Here is an 18,755-nt window from a genome sequence, read left to right as displayed (position 1 = left end):
ATTTCATTCACCAGAACTGCTTTTGAATTTAGAGATCTAATATTAAGTAAACCAATCTTTAGGCTTGAAGTGTTAGTACTACAGTCTGGATATGATTGTTTAATATAAGTTAAGTTATTTAGATTTACTGTTTTAGTTTTTTGATGTTTTTGTTTGACTCGGGGGACAGACACAGTCTGAATACACTGGTATCTAGGTAACGTCTCTTTGCAGCTCGCAGACGGTCGGTTAAGCCTCTCTGTCTGCGGCCTGGTCCCGGCTCTGGATTGTCAGCAGCTTCTAATACTACTCTGCCGACTAACTAAAAGACTATGAGCTATGCTGCATGAAAGTAAGGCAGCACCCTCCCGCGTGGGGTGGACACCATCCCTACCTAAAAGACCAGGCTTGCCCTCAAAGTGTAGCCAGTTATCTATAAAGCCCACATGATTTTCTGCACACCACTTGGACATCCAGCGGTTCAGCGAAGAAAGCCTGCTGTAAGCTTCATCACCACGCCTCATTGGGATGGGGCCAGAGCAGATTACCTCCTCGGACAGCGTCTGGGCCTGTTTAATCACCTCTTTAATATTAGCCTTAGTTATTTCAGACTGCCGCAGACGAATATCATTGGCCCCTACATGAATTACTACCCTCGAATATCTCCTATTCCCTAACCTAAGGTTGCCACTAATGTCCGGTGCTCTGGCTCCCGGTAAACAAGTAACTGTTGCCGCTGGTGCCCCTAAAGGAGTAGCTAATTTCACGTGTCGGACGATAGAGTCTCCTATCACCAGAGTACCTTTAACAGGCTCCTCAGTTGGTGCTTCACTGAGCGGGGCAAACCTGTTTGACACGTGAACTGGGGGAGCGTGGTGTTTAGGTGGGCTGGCTGTGGCCTTTGCGGTAGCATTAGCCTTAGCCTTTCGACTATGCCGCCGAGACGTTACCCATTCGCCCCGCTGTGAGGGCTCTAAGGCCGGAGTCGAGGGGGTACTAACTCTCCCTGAGACACCCGGGGCTGCTAACAGTGAATCCTGCTGTCTATCCCTTATTAAACCCCGGACGTGCAGCTCTAACTTATTCACCTTATCCACCAAGGAGCTAACTATCTCACACTTAGTACAAATACCACTATTGTTACCAGTATCGGTGGATAAGGGATCTAAGCTATACATGCCACACTCTAAACAGGTGTAAACCTGAGCAGAAGCCATGGAGAAAAAAAGCACTCACCTTGTTTCAGTTGAAATTAGAAACTTACACAAACAAACTGCAGCAGCAAACAGCTAATCCAGCAAACCTGAGGAAAAAGTCTATAAAAGTAGACTGAGAGTGGATTAATAGGTGTGTAGAGCAAAGAGGAAGCAGACTAAAAGTGGATTAGTAAGTGTGAAGAGAGTAAAAGAGAAGAAAACAGAGAAAAGTGTAGAAGCTGAAGATTAAAGCAAGCTTTCAGCAGCAGAGCAGCACAGCAGCAGACCAGCACCGCAGCAGACCAGAGTAGTAGAGAGCAGAGCAGGGAGCAGAGCAGGGAGCAGAGCAGGGAGCAGAGCAGGGAGCAGAGCAGGGAGCAGAGCAGGGAGCACTATGCAGGGAGCATAGTGTTCCTAAATGGCTGTTGTATGTCTTTGTACGTTTTTAAAGGATACATTGACTTTTCTCTTCTCCCTATGGATTAAGCTGGTGTGTGATTCGTCGGTAGAGTAAAGCAGCACCTTAAAAAAGGGGCTCACACAATGACCATGTCCTGACACTGAGCGATATTTCTGGCTCGCCCCCACACAGCCATACAGTATGTAATATATTATCTCTTTTGTTCTTGTCTGTTTTGGCCTTGAATGCGGGCGAGACAGCGGACCACATTAAAGAGCTGTGGTGTGAAAGCAGACACGGTTTAGTTACGCTAGCCCTTTCGGCCGAGCCCCTCTGCGTGATTTTTTTTTTCACCGCTGCTGTAGTTGTGTTCGCCAGGCCATTATGTTGTTGACAGGCTGCGTTCCGTATGATGGACGCCCCTTTCGAAAGGGCTGTTGACGCTTGATGGAGTAATACAGAAAGAAAAAGAGGAGGAGGAGGAGAACTGGGTGGATGGGGGGTGATCTGCAACCCAGCTGAGAGTCTCAAGAATTTGTCCCCCAAAGGGACACGACGTCCAACTCTTTATCTGTCCCCCACCTTACTCAGCCATTCCTCACCCAGCCCTCCACTGAACTGCCACCATCTATCATAGCAGGTGCACCGACGCCCCCCCACCCCACCCCCCCCTCGCGAGGCCCAGCAGTGACTGAGCTGGCGTGGACGTCTCGGATGACGGATGGACGGTTTAAGAACAGAAAGACATCAGTCGACAGCACTGTATACACAAACGTTATGCTACACCGGCAAAAGGATAACACCTTTTGTTCCCCCGTGGCAGATCTCCAGGCTCCTGTAACACATTTCAAATGACTGTCTGTCTGTAGAAACTGACAACAAATGAACCAGGTGCATAAAAAAATAAAGCATTATGTTACTGATTTAATACCTCCACATTAAATTCAAGGAACTATAAAAGAACTGGGAGTTTGCTGCTCTTTGTTGTCAGTTCACAGGACAAGCCAGAACGTATTGATTTCAAATAAGTGATGAATATAAAATACAAGATCATTAGGTCAGTTATCCAAGCAATTATCACTAATCAATACTGTGTAATCACTCTACTGGAGCCAAATCCCGGTAGAATTCACAGACACTGATGGGATACAGTCCTGTGCTTTGATGACTGCCTAAAGAATGGTCTCAATCACTACTTAAAAAGCTTTCATTTTCAGCCTCATTTTGCATTGTCTTAGATTAAATGAGTTACATTATGCAATTATATTATACTACATCAAGCATTAAAGCATGTTGCTGGGTATTCAGTTCAGTGGTTGATTTCTCTCTAGGTCTAAACTTCTACAGGGTTTCCTAAGCATGTATCACTTATTGTAGTTTCATTTAGTTTTTGCCCCTTTTGACTGTTTGAGGGTTAACAGTTAAATCAGCCTAGCAACTCTTACAGAATAGCTTATCTATCTTCTGCTGAGCAGGGATCATGTGTAACCCTTTGTCATTATGCTCAGCTTTTGCTAGAGTACATTTGAGTATACTGTATAACCTCTTACTTGAAGAGGACTAATGATCTAATTACTACAGCCACCAGAGTATTTTAGTTTATTGTTCACACTTTCCCTTCCACCTTAAAATGTAGCATCTGTTACATCTAGCCTTTATCATATGTTCAGTGCTTTATGAGTTTTATACACATCTGCTTATGCTGTGCGGTAATGACCAAGGACACTGCTTGTTTGAAATGCTCTGTTCCACCTTAAAAGCAGTAGACATTCAGTTCAAAGCCCCTAAAACAAACATCTTCAACATGTTTGACACTCTTAAATGTTTCAGATCATCAAACAAATTTAAAAGAAAAAGTGTTTGCCCCCTCCTATTTAAAACCTTAAAAAGTTAACTGTGGTTTATCACACCTGAGTTCAATTTCTCTAGCCACACCCAGGTCTGATTACTGCCACACCCCTTTTCAATCAAGAAAAAAAAATATGACCTGCCTGACAAAGCGAAGTAGACCAAAAGATATTCAACATCTAAACATCATGCCAATATCCAAAGAAATTTAAGAACATATGAGAAAGAAAGTAATTGAGATATATCAGTCTGGAACAAGTTATAAAGATATTTTTTTAAGTTTTGGTACTCTAGCAAATCCACAATCCACAAATGAAATGTGCAAAACAGTGGAGCAATGGTGAACCTTCCCAGGAGTGGCTGGCTGATCATAATTACCCCAAGAGCGCAGCGACGACTCATCCAAGAGGCCACAAAAGACCCCACAACAACAACCAAAGAACTACAGGCCTCACTTGCCTCAGTTAAGTTCGGCGTTCTTGACTCCAGCATAATATATATATATATATATATATATATATATATATATATATATATATATAAATGAGAGGGATCTTATCCCAGATCAGCAATACTATTCCTCTTACTAGTAGCTTTATAAATGTATCCCCAGACCCAGTTAGGGTGAGTCTAGATTATAATTATCCTGCAGCAGATACAGATATTTAAATATACCTCCCTCGTAAAATAAATGAGTTCATAGGACACAGTAAGTGGTAGCTGACTACTGGATGTTAGGTGATGTGAAGCTTCTGTAAACTTAAGGATGATTAATACTAACATACAGACAACGATAACTGTATATTCGCTTGCCCTTTAACAGCAACATTCTTATTCTCCACTCAGTCAGCACTGGTTTTCCATAATACGCATGAGATCCAAACTTCTTTGCATATTTCTTTTTTGTCTAACCGACGTCTGGCTTTGCTTTGCTTTTTTTTTTTTTTTGCATAGCACACGCTCTGTTGCTTTCTGCACTGGTTTGACTTTATCACCAGATATCTACTTTGACCTTAAAGTGTGGTCATTTTGGTTCACCTAAAACACCTCTGACCACATATGGCATGCTGGAGAGCCGGTGTCCACTCGTCTGAACTGCTCACAGATAAGCTGAAGGCAGTAGGTTCACACAGGGCAGCTGCTTCTGTCCGCAGTCCAGACAATGAAAGGAGTCAGCTGTGGCAAAACATGCCCCAGTATTAGCATCTAAATACACATTTCCTCAGCCTCCAGGGACTGAGTCACATTCACAGAAGGAAGTTTCTGAATTTATAAATGATGACCATTACACTGAACTGGATTATGGAGGTTGGATGTCAGTTGGCATATTTGCTGTAATGAGGCTTTAATGAGAGATTATAAAGTCAAATGGCCAGTTAGTGGCGACTTAATAGTCTGAATGACATGTCTGGTTTGTCAGTGTCTGAATTTGGAACAAATTCTATTAGTTTGATGGGTGTGTTTCTCTGAAAACATGGAAACAATGAAAACAAAAGGTCCACTGCTTCAATCAAAGGGATAAACTAACTAGAGCAGGTTAGCATATGCCACTTCATATCCATCCAATCTCCATGGCTCTTCAGGGAACTTGTTCTAAAGGTCCAAGCTGATTTTGTGTCAACAGTGAGCATTCATTTTGGAAGGAAACCTTTTAATATCTTGAACTGGATACAATACAACCAGGTGAACAATCACTGCCTTGCACAAACTGCAGAAATCCTCCTAAATCTAGTTTTAAAATGTGACATTTTTCATTTTTTATTGTTGTCTGTATTTTAGAATAACATTTCACTTATTTCTAACCATTTTATCAGATATTTTTGTTTGTTTTAAACATTCTTTCTTGAAAACAAAGCTTGTATTAACCACTTAAACAAGTGCAAGTTAGAAATTCTTATAATTTTACTTTAATATTATCTCAAAATGTAAAATTTTACATATACAGAATACATTTAGGAAGAATTCATTTGCAAAGATAATTTTTTTTGCAGTATGTGAATGAGTTACAAGACTTTCTGACTTTCTATAAAACAGCAAGTATGAAATTCAAGTTAGTATATATATATATATATATATATATGTGTGTGTGTGTGTGTGTGTGTGTGTGTGGTAAACACCGTTGATGTAAAATGCCAAATTTTCCACCATATTATACTTTTAAAAGTGTTTTAGCTTGAACTGCTTTTTGAATGAGTCGCAATAAAGGGCAACCAATCAGAACAGAGCTTGCACTGTATATTATACAGTACTGACCCAAAATACTGGGTGTCCTTAAGGCAAGGTTTTTGAAATGGTTAGGATAACACATTCAGACACATAAAATCACAAAATGTAGCATATAAAACAATTAGCACATCCTTTAAAAACATTTGTATTTTTTTACATATTTAAACATACATAGACATTTGAACCATTGATTTAAAACGAACAAATAAAACTGGAGAAAAATCAATTGATGCCAAAGTACAACATCAACCAACAGAAAGAGACTACACCAGCTTAATTTACATGGAAAGAGTGCCAGGAGGAATATCTTGGGATACAAAAGTATGAGGACAAGACAATGGAAACTTTTGTGGGGCAGAAATCACTACAAGCACCTTAAATACATTCTGCAAATGAGCATAAACACGTTTTTGTTGCGAGAAATGCGCCACCTTTTACACAGATCTTGATGTGGACAGTGGCATAAACCAGCTTTTACCATTGACCTTCAGCGCTGTGAGTTACAGTGTTCTTTAATAATAGGTCTATGCTTTTTACATGTTGCACTGTTTATTAACATCATTTTTAAAAGATTTCACAAATTTACAACTCAGAATTATAGTTAAAAAGGTCACTTTTAGTGCTCTACTTAAAAAAAGGGGGGGATTTAAATCAGGCTTGGTCTCATAATAACCTGCACAGGCTCGGGTCGTGTTGGATTTTTTGGGCCCAATCTAAACTGTAGTTAATTGTTTATTCCCATGCAGAGATCAGAAGTTCTCTCTTAAACCTTTAGAAAGAAGGTTGTAGATAAAGATGAGCCTAGTAAGATAAAAAATTATATATATTATATTATTTTTTTAATCTTACTAGACTCATCTTTATCTACAACCTTCCTTCTAAAGGTTTTCAGAGAGTCCTTCTGATCTCTGCATGTTAATAAACCATTAACTTTAACATTTAACAGGAAACCAAACAGCAAAGTTTTAATAAGACCGGCTCCTCCAGAAACCTCCTCTACAATGCTCTAATCATTTGCTGCTCAGGTGTTGCACCTAAATCTGATTTTCACATTTTAATTAGTAATAAATGTGGGGTATCCTACCTTAAAATTCTTATTATTGCATTTTAAGGGTCTAATCGATACAGTCGCCACATTTGGCTGCAGAGGGATTAGGGAGCATGTCAGCATCATGCCCAGCATTGGCCAGATGGTTCTGGGATAGCAAGCTAGTGAGACATGGGTCCTCTGGCAGGTCCCACCTGCCCCCAGTGTAAGGCACAGTCAGGTTTCGCACACATCTGGTCATTAGTCCTCAGCTGGTGAGCTGCACACCACTATGTGCACCTCCCCTAGCGAACAGCTCACATATCTCTCTGGTGAGCTAGTCCAAACATAAAGACACAGGCAAACTACAAAGCCAGTAAACATCACAGTCATGCCTTTGAGGTACATGTTTGCTTGTGAAATACAATCGAGTTCAACCCAAACTTCACTGTGTCTCTATTTTATTTGACCTAATTCATGATCTGAGTGCAGGATCAGAAAGGCCTCAGCAGAGTTCAAGAGCACCTCCCTTTAGGATGAGATAGCTAGCTGTCCAATAGATGCGAGTGTGTGTAACACTACACTACCAGGCCCATAGGAGCTCCAGTCAACATGTTTTATACATCACTGACATACTTTCCACTCCACACAGTGGAGAGCATCAATCAGGACAGGTCAGGGCTCGCCATGCGGTGGAGATGATTTGCTGCCCTCCGTTTTTAACAGGTTTGTTTGTGGCATTGACTTGTATGAGATTAATGGCCTGGCCCTCCCTTTTACATGGATATTCGAACGTTTATGTAAACTACAGCTGTGCAACTATATAAACTGCAAGATTGTAATTTATTATTGTATACTATATTTTTCATGGATATTCTATTTGGGACGTGATAAACAGGCTCAGTTATGTACCTCACATTAACTTCCAAAGTATTGTATTCATAAATGATTACTAATTAAACAATTCGTAAAAAAAACAAAAAAAAACAAATTACAGGTCTACTATAAAAAAATTCAACAATTTGTTTTTAATTTTAAAGAAACAATATGTGGAAATTAAAGCAAGCACTTAAAATGGCTTTGGCTATCCAATTTCAAAACACTGAAGAGAGTTATCTGCTCCACCCCTCTTTCCCAGACATAAACTCTTTTTGCCAGGTTGCCAGGTTGAGAACACTGAACCTACAAACGAATGAAAGTTGAGTTTAAGAACTTTTGCAATGGCAATATATGATCAAATTCATAAAAAATCAGTTAATATATATATATGTTATATATATAATATGTATATTTATTTCGAGCTGGTTGCAGTCGAGGTAGTAAACAGCTGTGGCCTGTCTGCCTCTCCATTGCGACTTCCTGCAGTTCATGTTAAAATCAGTAACTTGATGGCTGGATAACTTTACTTAAACACTCACTGCTTTAACAACCCAGCAGTGTTTATAAATCTAGGCACACAAATGCTGAAATGGTGTAAATGCTCACAGCTAGTAGTGATTTTAATAAATTATCTACCTCCCATAATTCAATTCAATTCAATTTTATTTCTATAATGCTTTTTATAACAAAAGTTGTCACAAAGCAGCTTTACAGAGAAAAACAGGTCCACGCCTCTTATTAGCAGCACCACAGAGGCAAGGACTCCCTTTAAGAGGAAGAAACCTTAGGAGGAACCAAGACTCAGTCAGAGGAACCCATCCTACTCGAGTTGACCCACTCTATACAAACAAATAACAAACAACAAACAAATAACAAAACAAAACAACACTACAGAGAGATAATGTGGAGCTAAAGGTAATGTAACACATGCTAATTTATGAATGTAAAAATGTAATGGGAACATAATAGATAATGGAAAGATATGGCTAATGTAGAAACAGATTCTGATTCTGACCCATCATATGCATTTTGTAAGGTTTTTTTTTTTACAAGACCACTTTCCCTTCTGTCTCCTACTCTGTCTGAGGAGTTACTTGGCTCACACCATGTGTTTGGCCTTGAGATCCATAAGCTGGAACGTCAGGAGTACTGTAGATTCCTCTGGGAGTGTTCTGTCTGAAATACCCTCACCCGCCCAATAAGAGAGGTGCAGACAGAGCAGGGCAAGAAGCCAAGCTGATGAACCTCCACCAAATCTGCCTACAGAAACTCAGAAACACGCGAGCTTTTTTTTCTACTCCAAACCCCATATGCAGACGAAGATTAGCCTGTTATTTATTATAAATTGAGAAACATATTCTCCTTTTAGTCCCACCATAGAGAAGGTTTATGCCATCCAATAAATCCAGTTATTTGGCTTTCCCTCCAAAGAGTGGTTAATATAATTCTCATGCTGTCTAAAGCACTGTCCTGTAGAGCTGGTGCACCCGTTTGATATAAGAGGTATTTCTGTGCCGGAACAAAGCTGTTGATGGTATTTTCTGCAGCAGTCTGACCCAGCACCGAGGCACAGATTCCAGAGGCACACATTAAATTACAGCCTACAAGCGCTGAGAGCTCTACATGATTTCCACTAAAGATATACAGACAATTTCACTGGGGAAAGCAGGGGAAGAACTAGCCTGTTTACTTTCACACGTCAGAGCTCGAAACATATTTGAATTAAAATACAATCATTGTCAAGAAGATAGTTGCTAACCAACCAACAGGAATAAAACTTGGTGGGTAGTTTTAAGGCACTTGAGGGCCCCAAGCCAAAATCACATTTTTAAAAAAAAAGTTACACCTACTGGTTTGTTACTAGCATTAGCCGTATATTGTGTTGTTAGCCTACCTGCTGCTACCAAATAAGTTACACCATGTGTACACGACACATGGTGTACAAGGCCTAATTTATCCATTGTAAATTGTCACTTACCACTGTCTTGTTTTATTTTCTTCCTCTTCCTGTCTCTTCTTTCTTTTCTGGGTTCCTGATGGATAACTCCACTTCATGATTCCTAAATTTTCATATTATGCCAGCTGCAAGAATAACTAACCTGGCTGACTGGCTACTGTCAGCAACTAGTGGGAGGGGTCACTTTTGAGGAGGATTCTGATAACAGTGTTGTTGTACTTTCCTGCATTGACTGTCACAGCATTTAAAGGGGCACTCATACAGTTTGTCTTTGTATTTCAGTTCATATCCACACATTGTCTGGAGGCCCCAGGCCAGATCGGGGCCCTAGGCAATTGATTGGTTTGCTTGCTTTGTTGCAACAGGCCTGCACATGGGTGAACTATTTTTGCAACCATTTTTTTGATGATATGTGTATTTTAACCTTCTCAAATTCTGGCTGTTAAAGCAAAAAAAGTGTATAAAAGCCACAGTATAGAGTACATCATCATATACATGACTATATTTAAGAGATTTATAATCCTTCCAGCAGTACATGACATATTTACTACATTAGACACACACATGTCAGGCCTGTAGTCATGAATAAAGCACCACTTCAAAGATTTTATTGCACTGTTTTACAACTCGCCATTTTCTTTTAGAAATTATGGGTTGGGTGCACTTTAAGTTCTGCTCTTGCTGCGAATGTTTGCATTTCAGCCGGACGTTTCACTTCACATTATTAATGTAGATGCTTCTATTTGTCCTCTCCTCGCCTCGCTGTTGGGGGAGAATGGGAAAGAGGGAAAAGCATTAAAAGAAGGACAGTGGAGCAGAAAACTGAGGGGAGTCGTTGAACGCTGCTTATCTGCGTAGCATAAGGAATCTTAATTGTCTGCCTGCTTTCTCCCAGGCTGCTGCGCAGTGAGAACGTTGTGCAGTCTCAGCTCAGCGATCAGGATTAAGAGCGGAAACACTGCCGTGTCTGGGATAGACATGAAAGACAAGAGGAGCCAGCGAGACGGAAAGTACTGCTGGAAGGCAGTGGAACCTACCAGTCAACATGTCTCACTAGGCATACACCACTATGTGAGATATTTGTTTTGGCAACATGGGACATTTGTTTAGACAACACTTTTTGACTACAGTTCGACAATACGCTTCTCTGTGATCAAATATGAATTACCATGGTAGCTACCAGTCAAACATACTCATGTATTTTTATTTTCTTAACTAATTTTCTTAACCTCACTACCTCTCCAATGGCATAAAAAAGTAATTGCTCCTCTAAGTATTTATTTTGTTTTTGCTTTTTTGTCATACTGATATTTTCCAGACAAACTTTAACATCAGACAAAGATAACCTGAATAAATATAAAAACCCTTTTTAAATGATAATTTTATTTACAAAAGGAAAAAGAAAAAAATATCCAAACCAATATAGCCATGTGTATAAAAGTGTTTGCCCCTGAAACCTAATAACTTGGTTGTGGCAACCTTTGGCAGCAATCAAGCTTTACTGATAACTGGCAATGAGCCTTTCACATCTCTCTGGAGGAATTTTTTTCCAGCCACACTGGAGGGTTTTTTGAGCATAAATGTCCTGTTTAAGATCATCCTGCAGCCATTCAGAAGGGGACTTGTTTGTGTGCTTTGGATCATTGTCCTTCTGCAGAACCCAAGTACACCTGAGCTTGAGGTCCTGGGGATCATCAAGAGGACTTTTCTCAAAGGGATAGATTGGTTTGGATAGTTTATTTATCTTAACAAATAAATCATCATTTTTAATACTTTAATATTTACTTTAATATTTACTCAGGTTATATTTGTTTGATATTAAAGTTTGTTTGATAAAACAAAAAATGTAAGTAGGGGGGAAATACTTTTTAATGCCACTGTATATTTTAATTAGCAGATGGATGGTACATTTCATTTACAAAGTTGTGTGAGTATTTAATGTTCCTCAATTCACACTGTCACATGTGAGAGAAAACCAGTTGCTGCTCATATCAAATTCAAAGCTCTTACAATCCTCTACAAGGTGATGACAGAACAGGCTCCTTCCTACCTGCACTCGCTCCTGAAGGCTTACGCTACCTCCCGGCCGCTGCGCTCCTCCAATGAACGTCGCCTCGCTTTACCAAACAAACATTCACACAAAGCAATCCAGACTGTTCTCATACAGAGTTCCCCAATGGTGGAACAAACTACCTTCCACTACCAGATCAGGAGAATCTCTCACTATCTTTAAGAAACTCCTGAAGACAGAGCTCTTCAAAGAGCACTTACTCTCCTAACACCTCTAACACACTAACTACTTCTAACCTCATTTCCTTCTTCCCCTCCTTCACTACTCTATCCCAATATTTCCCTTCAACGTCCTTTAGCCCCCATCTAAAAATGTTTTTAACTTCTATTACTTTTGTACCTGACTATAAGTCTCTTTGGACAAAAGCGTCTGCCAAATGTAATGTAATGTAATGAATTAAGTCCATTTGTTATTAAAGTTTTGCAAACTGCTTAATTAGAAATCAATTGAATCCCATTCATTTCAACACTAAGTTGAACCTGAGGGCTGAATTTCCTTCATGGTTCATTCTGCAGCTCATTCAGGATGTGAATTTATTGATAATCTCCTCCAAACTGTTTTTGTTGCACCACCCAGGTCTGAAGCAATTAACAATGATGCGATACATTGGGAAGCCTGGTGGGAACAGTTTTTAGCACTAACAGACTGGGCTGTCACAAGTAAAACAGTGTTAATTTGTCTCCCTCCTCCCCCCTTTCTCCGTAGGCTTTCTGGGCCACGTCTGGCTGGTATAGGGAGAGCATTGTATCTCCTCCGGTCTAGACTGAACACCTCCCTACCTCCCTGTCCTCCTACACACCTTCAGCAACCAGGCCGCATGCATGTCAGAAAACTGGCAGAAAATTAGAAGAAGTGCTAGAGATCAAAGAGAAGTATGTATGTGTGAAGATGTTCCACTGCCGTTTCAGTTGGATCGCCTCCGATTGGTTGGTCAGCTTTGCTTGAGAAGTTTGACTATGAATTTTCTTGATTTTGTAAGTGAAAATAAGTGAGCAAGTCCTCTACAGGAAGCAACTTTTTAAATATCCTTCTGAGACACAGATAGAAACTTTTCCTTTATGCTCTTCTGTCCAACCCTCCTCTACTTTATCTTCAGTTAGCCCTTCCACAATCCTGACTAAAATGCTTTCAGCCTTACTCAGCACTCTGCTTCCTTCATTATAAGAAAAATGGGTATGAATGGAAGGTAGGAGGTCCTGCTGTGGAATACAGAGGGCAATGAATAAAAAACAAAAACAAAGTTGAGAATCTCAAGAAAACTGATCACTTGCCCCTTTTAAAATGTGAACTCAATGCCTCAGTGTCTGCCATCCCTGCAAACCCCAAGGATGTCCTCTTGACAGTACAGTAAGATTCAAACAGGTTGCATAAATGATGCTTGACATAACTGACATCATTGAGTCAATGCAGATTCTGCAGATTCTATAGCCTGAGCAGATTGTCTACACTGTTGTGAGCGGGTAGATGGGAATGCAAATCCTGCACCAAAATCACAGTTGCTTTGTACAATGTGTACAATGTTACATTTTTGGGAAGGTGCACACCAGGCTACACCATAGGGTGTCATGTAGGGTATGAGAAAGGGGCAGTGGGGTACTGGTGAGTCAGCGGTCAGCAGTTAGGGCACCAGACTTTGACAATAAGCTTTTGGCTTCAATAGTCAAGTTAGGCAGGCCGCCACTTTTTGGTCCTTGAGCAAGGCCCTTAAACCTCACTGCTCCCCGGGTGCAGCAGCAATGGCTGCCCACTACTCTGGGCACAATATCACTGTTCTCACAATATTACTTTAAAGGCAGAGGCCAAATTCCATTCGTTTCCAGCACAAGTATGGTGTTTATGGTTGTCTTGTTTTGTCTTGAGTAGTCAATGACATAGATTTGATGCAGAACCATAAATTGGCTCTTAAAAAATGAATTCCAGGGTCGAACCTTGGAAATTTTTAACTAACAAAGTATCTAATGTGCCACTACTTTTGTGTCAAAGCATGTCCTCTGTAGACAATGTGAACTTTTTCACGTTTTCTCTGAGAAAAAATAAAAAACACATGTTATTTGACCAGAGGTGCCCATGCATTTGCATAAGACAGTATACTTCTTGACAGGCAGTTGGTTCCTAGAAAGTTGTCAGTGTGAGTGACAACTTCGCCATTCTCTAAGAAGCAGTCCATGTGACTGTGAATGGTAGTTCTGATGTTTCTCCATTGTGACAGCTTCTCAGCAGCACTTCTGCAATGCTTCGGCTCACATCCCTGGAGGATCAACAGTGATTGTAGTCAGGAGTGATGTGTATATTTCTCAACTTTGGGCAGCTGTAGAATCTTTCTTCTGAGTAGTATCGCAGGGAGTCAAGAAATAAAATCTTCAAACAATAATTCCAAAACTGTTACAGACTGTTGTTTACAGCCTGTACAGAATGCTGGAGAATTATTATAAATTTAACATGACAGGTAACAGTTCTCCCCTCAGGCCTGCTGACCTTCAACTTGAAACTCTAAAGTGCTGAGGAGCACCAGAGCAGCTTCCAAAGAGCTAACCCCTGTCACTTAGGTTCACAGAGTGCAGCTGGAGCAGAAAGATCTGTTTTATTCAAACTAGCTAGCACCAGCATCCAGCCTGACTGCTTCACAACAGCCCTTCACAATCATCCATTCACAACCGTAAGTTGTTGACTAGTGAACGCGTAGCATTGACTGTGCTAATACCGCAGCTAGGCGCCCGAGTATTCATTTGCAAGCTAAGATGTCCAAGAGTCACAACCGAAAGTAGCTAACAGAGAGGTTGTTATTAAACAACTGCATTAGCGAGTTTGCTTTAGTAATACGAACTCATTTGTCATTCCGTGACAAGCTCTATACTAACAAGGCGGGTAAACACACTGAAAGCTTAGGCCTTTCAGGGCTTTGCTTTGGGCAGTCAGATCTAATTGGCCCATGTTTGAGCGTGGAGTGAAGCCAGGTGACTGCCGCATGAGCCCAGCTGCCCGGTCCCGCTGCCGCACTCTATTTGTTTGTCTTCCTGCCTTTGTTTGTTCTAGAGATTTCCTGTGTAAACTCAGGGCAACAAGATCCCTGTCTCTGCGAGGAGAATTTGCTCAATTACTTCGAATCCAGTCACAAGTTTATTTTATTGCTCTCGGTGCATGGAGAAGTTATTCAGCTGAAATCTGAGAAATCAGTGCACAGTCTTGGAGTTTTAGATCAACGCTTAGCAGAACTTAATACAAAAAACGGTCACTGGGGTGGTACCACTCCTGCCTCCAGCACCTTAAGTTAAAGCAGCAGTCGCCAAAGCCCTATCGGGAAAGGATTAGTTTTACATGGGGGGTGAAGTAATGTAATAACATATGGGACTGATTAGCATGGTATAAGAAACATCAGCATAAATTACTAAGATGGGAGTGGCTACTTGATTTACGCACTACTGTCACCCCATTTTGTACTAGTAATACATTTTTGTTTTAAAATGAGCAGCTAATGTTTATAATACATAGGCTAAAGGCGATGCTACACAGAGACCTGCCTAAAGCTTTGTGATGGAAAGGTGTCCTTTGGCTTGTTTCTGGATTTGACTGAGGTTTATTACAGACTCGACCGACCCGAGGTATCTTTACCACACAAAACAACTAAACATCTTCTCTAATCTATGCTTTTAGAAAAATCAGCAACAACCTACATTTCGATTTGCACAGAATTAGCTTTACCTGAGGTTATTTTTGCAGTTAGATTTATAGTAGGTCAAAAGCTTTGGAAGCTTCACTGACAAACTGAATAAGATGGCACATTCAGACAGGACTAAAATCACTTATAATGTCCCCTAATAATTACTTGACCATAACTCTCAGATAAAACGAATCCCGTCTAAATACTAATGTCAAGATTTTTCATTTTAAATTGAAAGCAAAAGTATGGGAGTAGTATGAGTTAGGAGGGCACGGAATATTTTTATAAATGGTATCAGTGTCCTGGCACGATCATCCATGCAACATCTAATATATTAATTTCAAAAACATGAGTAACGTGAGTGATCTGGTAGGTTTGTTGAATTTAATAGCTTTTTATATTTTGATAGCATTTTAAAAATAAACAAAATGAAAAAAAAACCAATATACTTAAAAACAAAGAATTTCACACAGCAATTAATTTACATTAAACTGTATTAAAACAAATGTTTCTCATCTTCTCTGCGATTACACATTCTCAACAGAGAGGTCTCTAAATGCCCAAAACTTACTAACTGTCGATTTAAGGAACATATTCGTACTATATACCTTTGTACTCCCCCCTCCCCCTACATTTAAAGGACAATGTTAGAATTTAAAGATATAGCAACTTTAAGATACTCTTAAAGTTACATTTTCTGATAATGTATATTGCAATAATTTCCAAAGAACAAAATGCTGTCATATGCTCAAAAAAAGAAAAGAAAACGCAGCTTTTCGCACATACCTGCTTTTTCTATTACAATTTCTGTTACAATTGGAACGGTCATGTAGTGTCCACTGAACCTGAATGTCAGTGTGTCTAATCTTATCGGATATCAGACCCGTAACGAAACTCAAATCAACAAACCCTTGTTTCCTGCTCTGTTTGGAAGTAAAGGTTTTTATAGACATAACTCTGTTGTCTTTGGCTGGTTGAGGCTCCACCCCCTCCATATCCAGGTTAAGCATGTTGTTTATAAATATTCATGTTCTCCAGCTTCCTGTGGGTCTGGATACTCCTCTCTCGTACACTCATGTAATTAATAAAAAAGAAAGAAAGACAAAAAGAATGGATAAAGAAAGGAGAAGCAAACTTGAGCGGACTTCCTGAAGGGCAAAGCTCACTCTGAGATGGAGAAGGAGAGGAAAGGATGTGAAGTCCCCTAAGTGCAAAAGGGAAGCAAGAAGTATTCAGTGGCGAAATGGCATCTTTGCCTAATTAGCGCTGGTTTGCTGGAGCACTTGCTCTGCAGGAGCTGCTCTGAGCTCCCAATCTTATTAGCAGGATTAAAGATTCATCCAACACATTTGCTCCTGTCATGGGCCGACAGTAACGGAAGCGCACACTCACGGTTTCTGAATGCAAACAAAAGTGTGCCGTTAAGAAAAGTTTCTTCTTCCTGCTGCCTGGCCCTTAAAGCGACCTGTTAAAGCCCTTAAGAAAAGGACTGTGATGAAAACACCTCAATGCTACAATGGGCTTGAAGCATCCCACATTCATTAGAGCTGAGCCGTGCACAGAAAAGAAGTGAAAAGAAAGACAAATATTCCAGCCTGTAAAAGGTCACAATGTTTGATTTACATAAAACATCTTGTATCAAAACTGCTCCAGCACACAAAATGTCAGCGTAGGGCTGCAGACCAGCACTCATAATTCATTTCTCAGGTCTTCTGTTTGCATATTGGGGCAAGGTGAATGACAGATGATTAAATACCTCTGCAAGCTCTCTCATGTCTCAACATAACGGGCAGTGCTATACATTTAGAGCACTGGTCAGGCAGTGTGTCGGTAGTTTGCAGTTTCTGATGCTGTGTACTTGAATCTAAGAAATGGAAAATGTGTTGTTAATTGATCGGATTAATAATAATGTTACTCTCATTATATATTTGATCATTTCTCCTGTAAGGATTCTGCAAATTCTCATCTAATCCATACAAAAAGATAAAGACTTGGCCTGCCAGCATATTGAAAACATGCTGCCATAAGAATTAAGAAGCAATAAGAAAGCTGTTGTAGTTAATAAAACATAAAGCTTTTTAGCAAATTCTAAGTTGCAGTTGCACATTGTCGGATTTCTGCAGTTATCAGGTTATTCAAGTGGTTATGTAAACAGCATACTTTGCTTTTTTAGATTTATTTTGTTCTCTAATTCTATTAAGAGAGATGAATTATATTTCAGTGACATCTCAGCATCTTTCAACACATGTTAACTCCACTAATCTGCTTTCTTTTAGTTCCTTTTCATTTTGAACACTCTTTCCTCAAACCACAATTTTTTTTTCAGTCCTTGGAGCAATATTAAGAAAACTATAAGCCATTTACCATAAGAGGAGGTTCCTGTTTACAAAAAAAAGCCATAGCAGGTTGCAATGTAGAAATCCAGTTATTGCTTGACCCTTGTAAACTTGTAAACCCAGAGTTTTCTCATTATCTGACTACCCACCCGCATGAAATGATGTTGATTGGATTACTCTGATTGGATTGGATTACTCTACTCAGATCTGAAATCTGATATTTCTGCAGTTATCAGATTATTAAGTGCATATAAATGCACCAAATGTGATCTGTGCAAACATGTGGAAACCCTAAATGTTGCAAAGACTCTCTTTTATGACATCTAATCTAATATTGTCTAGATATAGATTTTTTTCCATGTCTTTGAGACTCATCAAACATGGGTTTCAAGAAATTGTCTAAACATCAGGAAATGAAAGTCATCTATGAAATTCTATCAAAAATGACCTTGCCAGCTGTGAAGCATGGGGATGGATGCATCATGATTTTTTTTATGCTAACAGTGTCACTGGAGATGCTGCATGAAATGTCCCTGACAGTCCGCTGATCTGAGTTCATAGAAAATTTGTGGATAGCTGATCACATATTATCAAGCTGTACATGCAAGATAACATATAAACATGTAAGAAATAAAAAAATGTAAGAAAAAAAAGATTGGGAAAACAATTTAAAAAAATAGAACAGGAAAGCTTTTATAGCTGCTACAAAAGATGTAATTTCAAGCTGTAATTTTTGGACAAAAAAAAAAAGAAAAAAAAAAAAAAGTCATTAGTCCAAGGGTGCCAACAATCTGACAAATTACAGCTTACTTTGTGGATGTTGTAATACATTTGCAGTAGACCGTCCTTCGCTACTACCTACCATAAAACTACTGATAGCTTATACCTTCTTTATGTTACATCCATTGTAGAGTGAAGTGGGTCTAAATGAGGCCATCTCTAGTTTACAGCTCAATCATGTTGTTGAAAGCATTTTTACAACCCTCTGCCATAAATATTGAGTGAGATAAAGTGTAGATAAACTCCAGACAAAGAGCAGATAAGAGCGGGTGAAAGAGGCGATGCTGTTGGCTAATGGGTTAGCACGTCTTCAGGCACACTTCTTTGTTTAAATCACAGGGTTTGGTAGATATGATAACTGTTACTGTGGCCATTACTGAGAGAACAATGGACTCACT

General features: G+C 39.7%; 1 protein-coding gene across 1 annotated transcript; it reads right to left on the bottom strand.

Annotated features, from left to right (window-relative positions):
* Nucleotides 1-260: 260 nt before the first annotated feature.
* LOC125799015 (uncharacterized) lies at nucleotides 261-1,561 on the bottom strand. Its single transcript, XM_049474530.1, has one exon. It carries the CDS (start codon nucleotides 1,194-1,196, stop codon nucleotides 270-272), a length of 927 nt encoding a protein of 308 aa, XP_049330487.1. The 5' UTR covers nucleotides 1,197-1,561; the 3' UTR covers nucleotides 261-269.
* Nucleotides 1,562-18,755: the final 17,194 nt, after the last annotated feature.

The sequence above is a fragment of the Astyanax mexicanus genome, chromosome 2 (genome assembly GCF_023375975.1).
Source record: "Astyanax mexicanus isolate ESR-SI-001 chromosome 2, AstMex3_surface, whole genome shotgun sequence".
Taxonomy (NCBI): domain Eukaryota; kingdom Metazoa; phylum Chordata; class Actinopteri; order Characiformes; family Acestrorhamphidae; genus Astyanax; species Astyanax mexicanus.
This window is presented reverse-complemented; position numbering and strand designations above follow the sequence as displayed.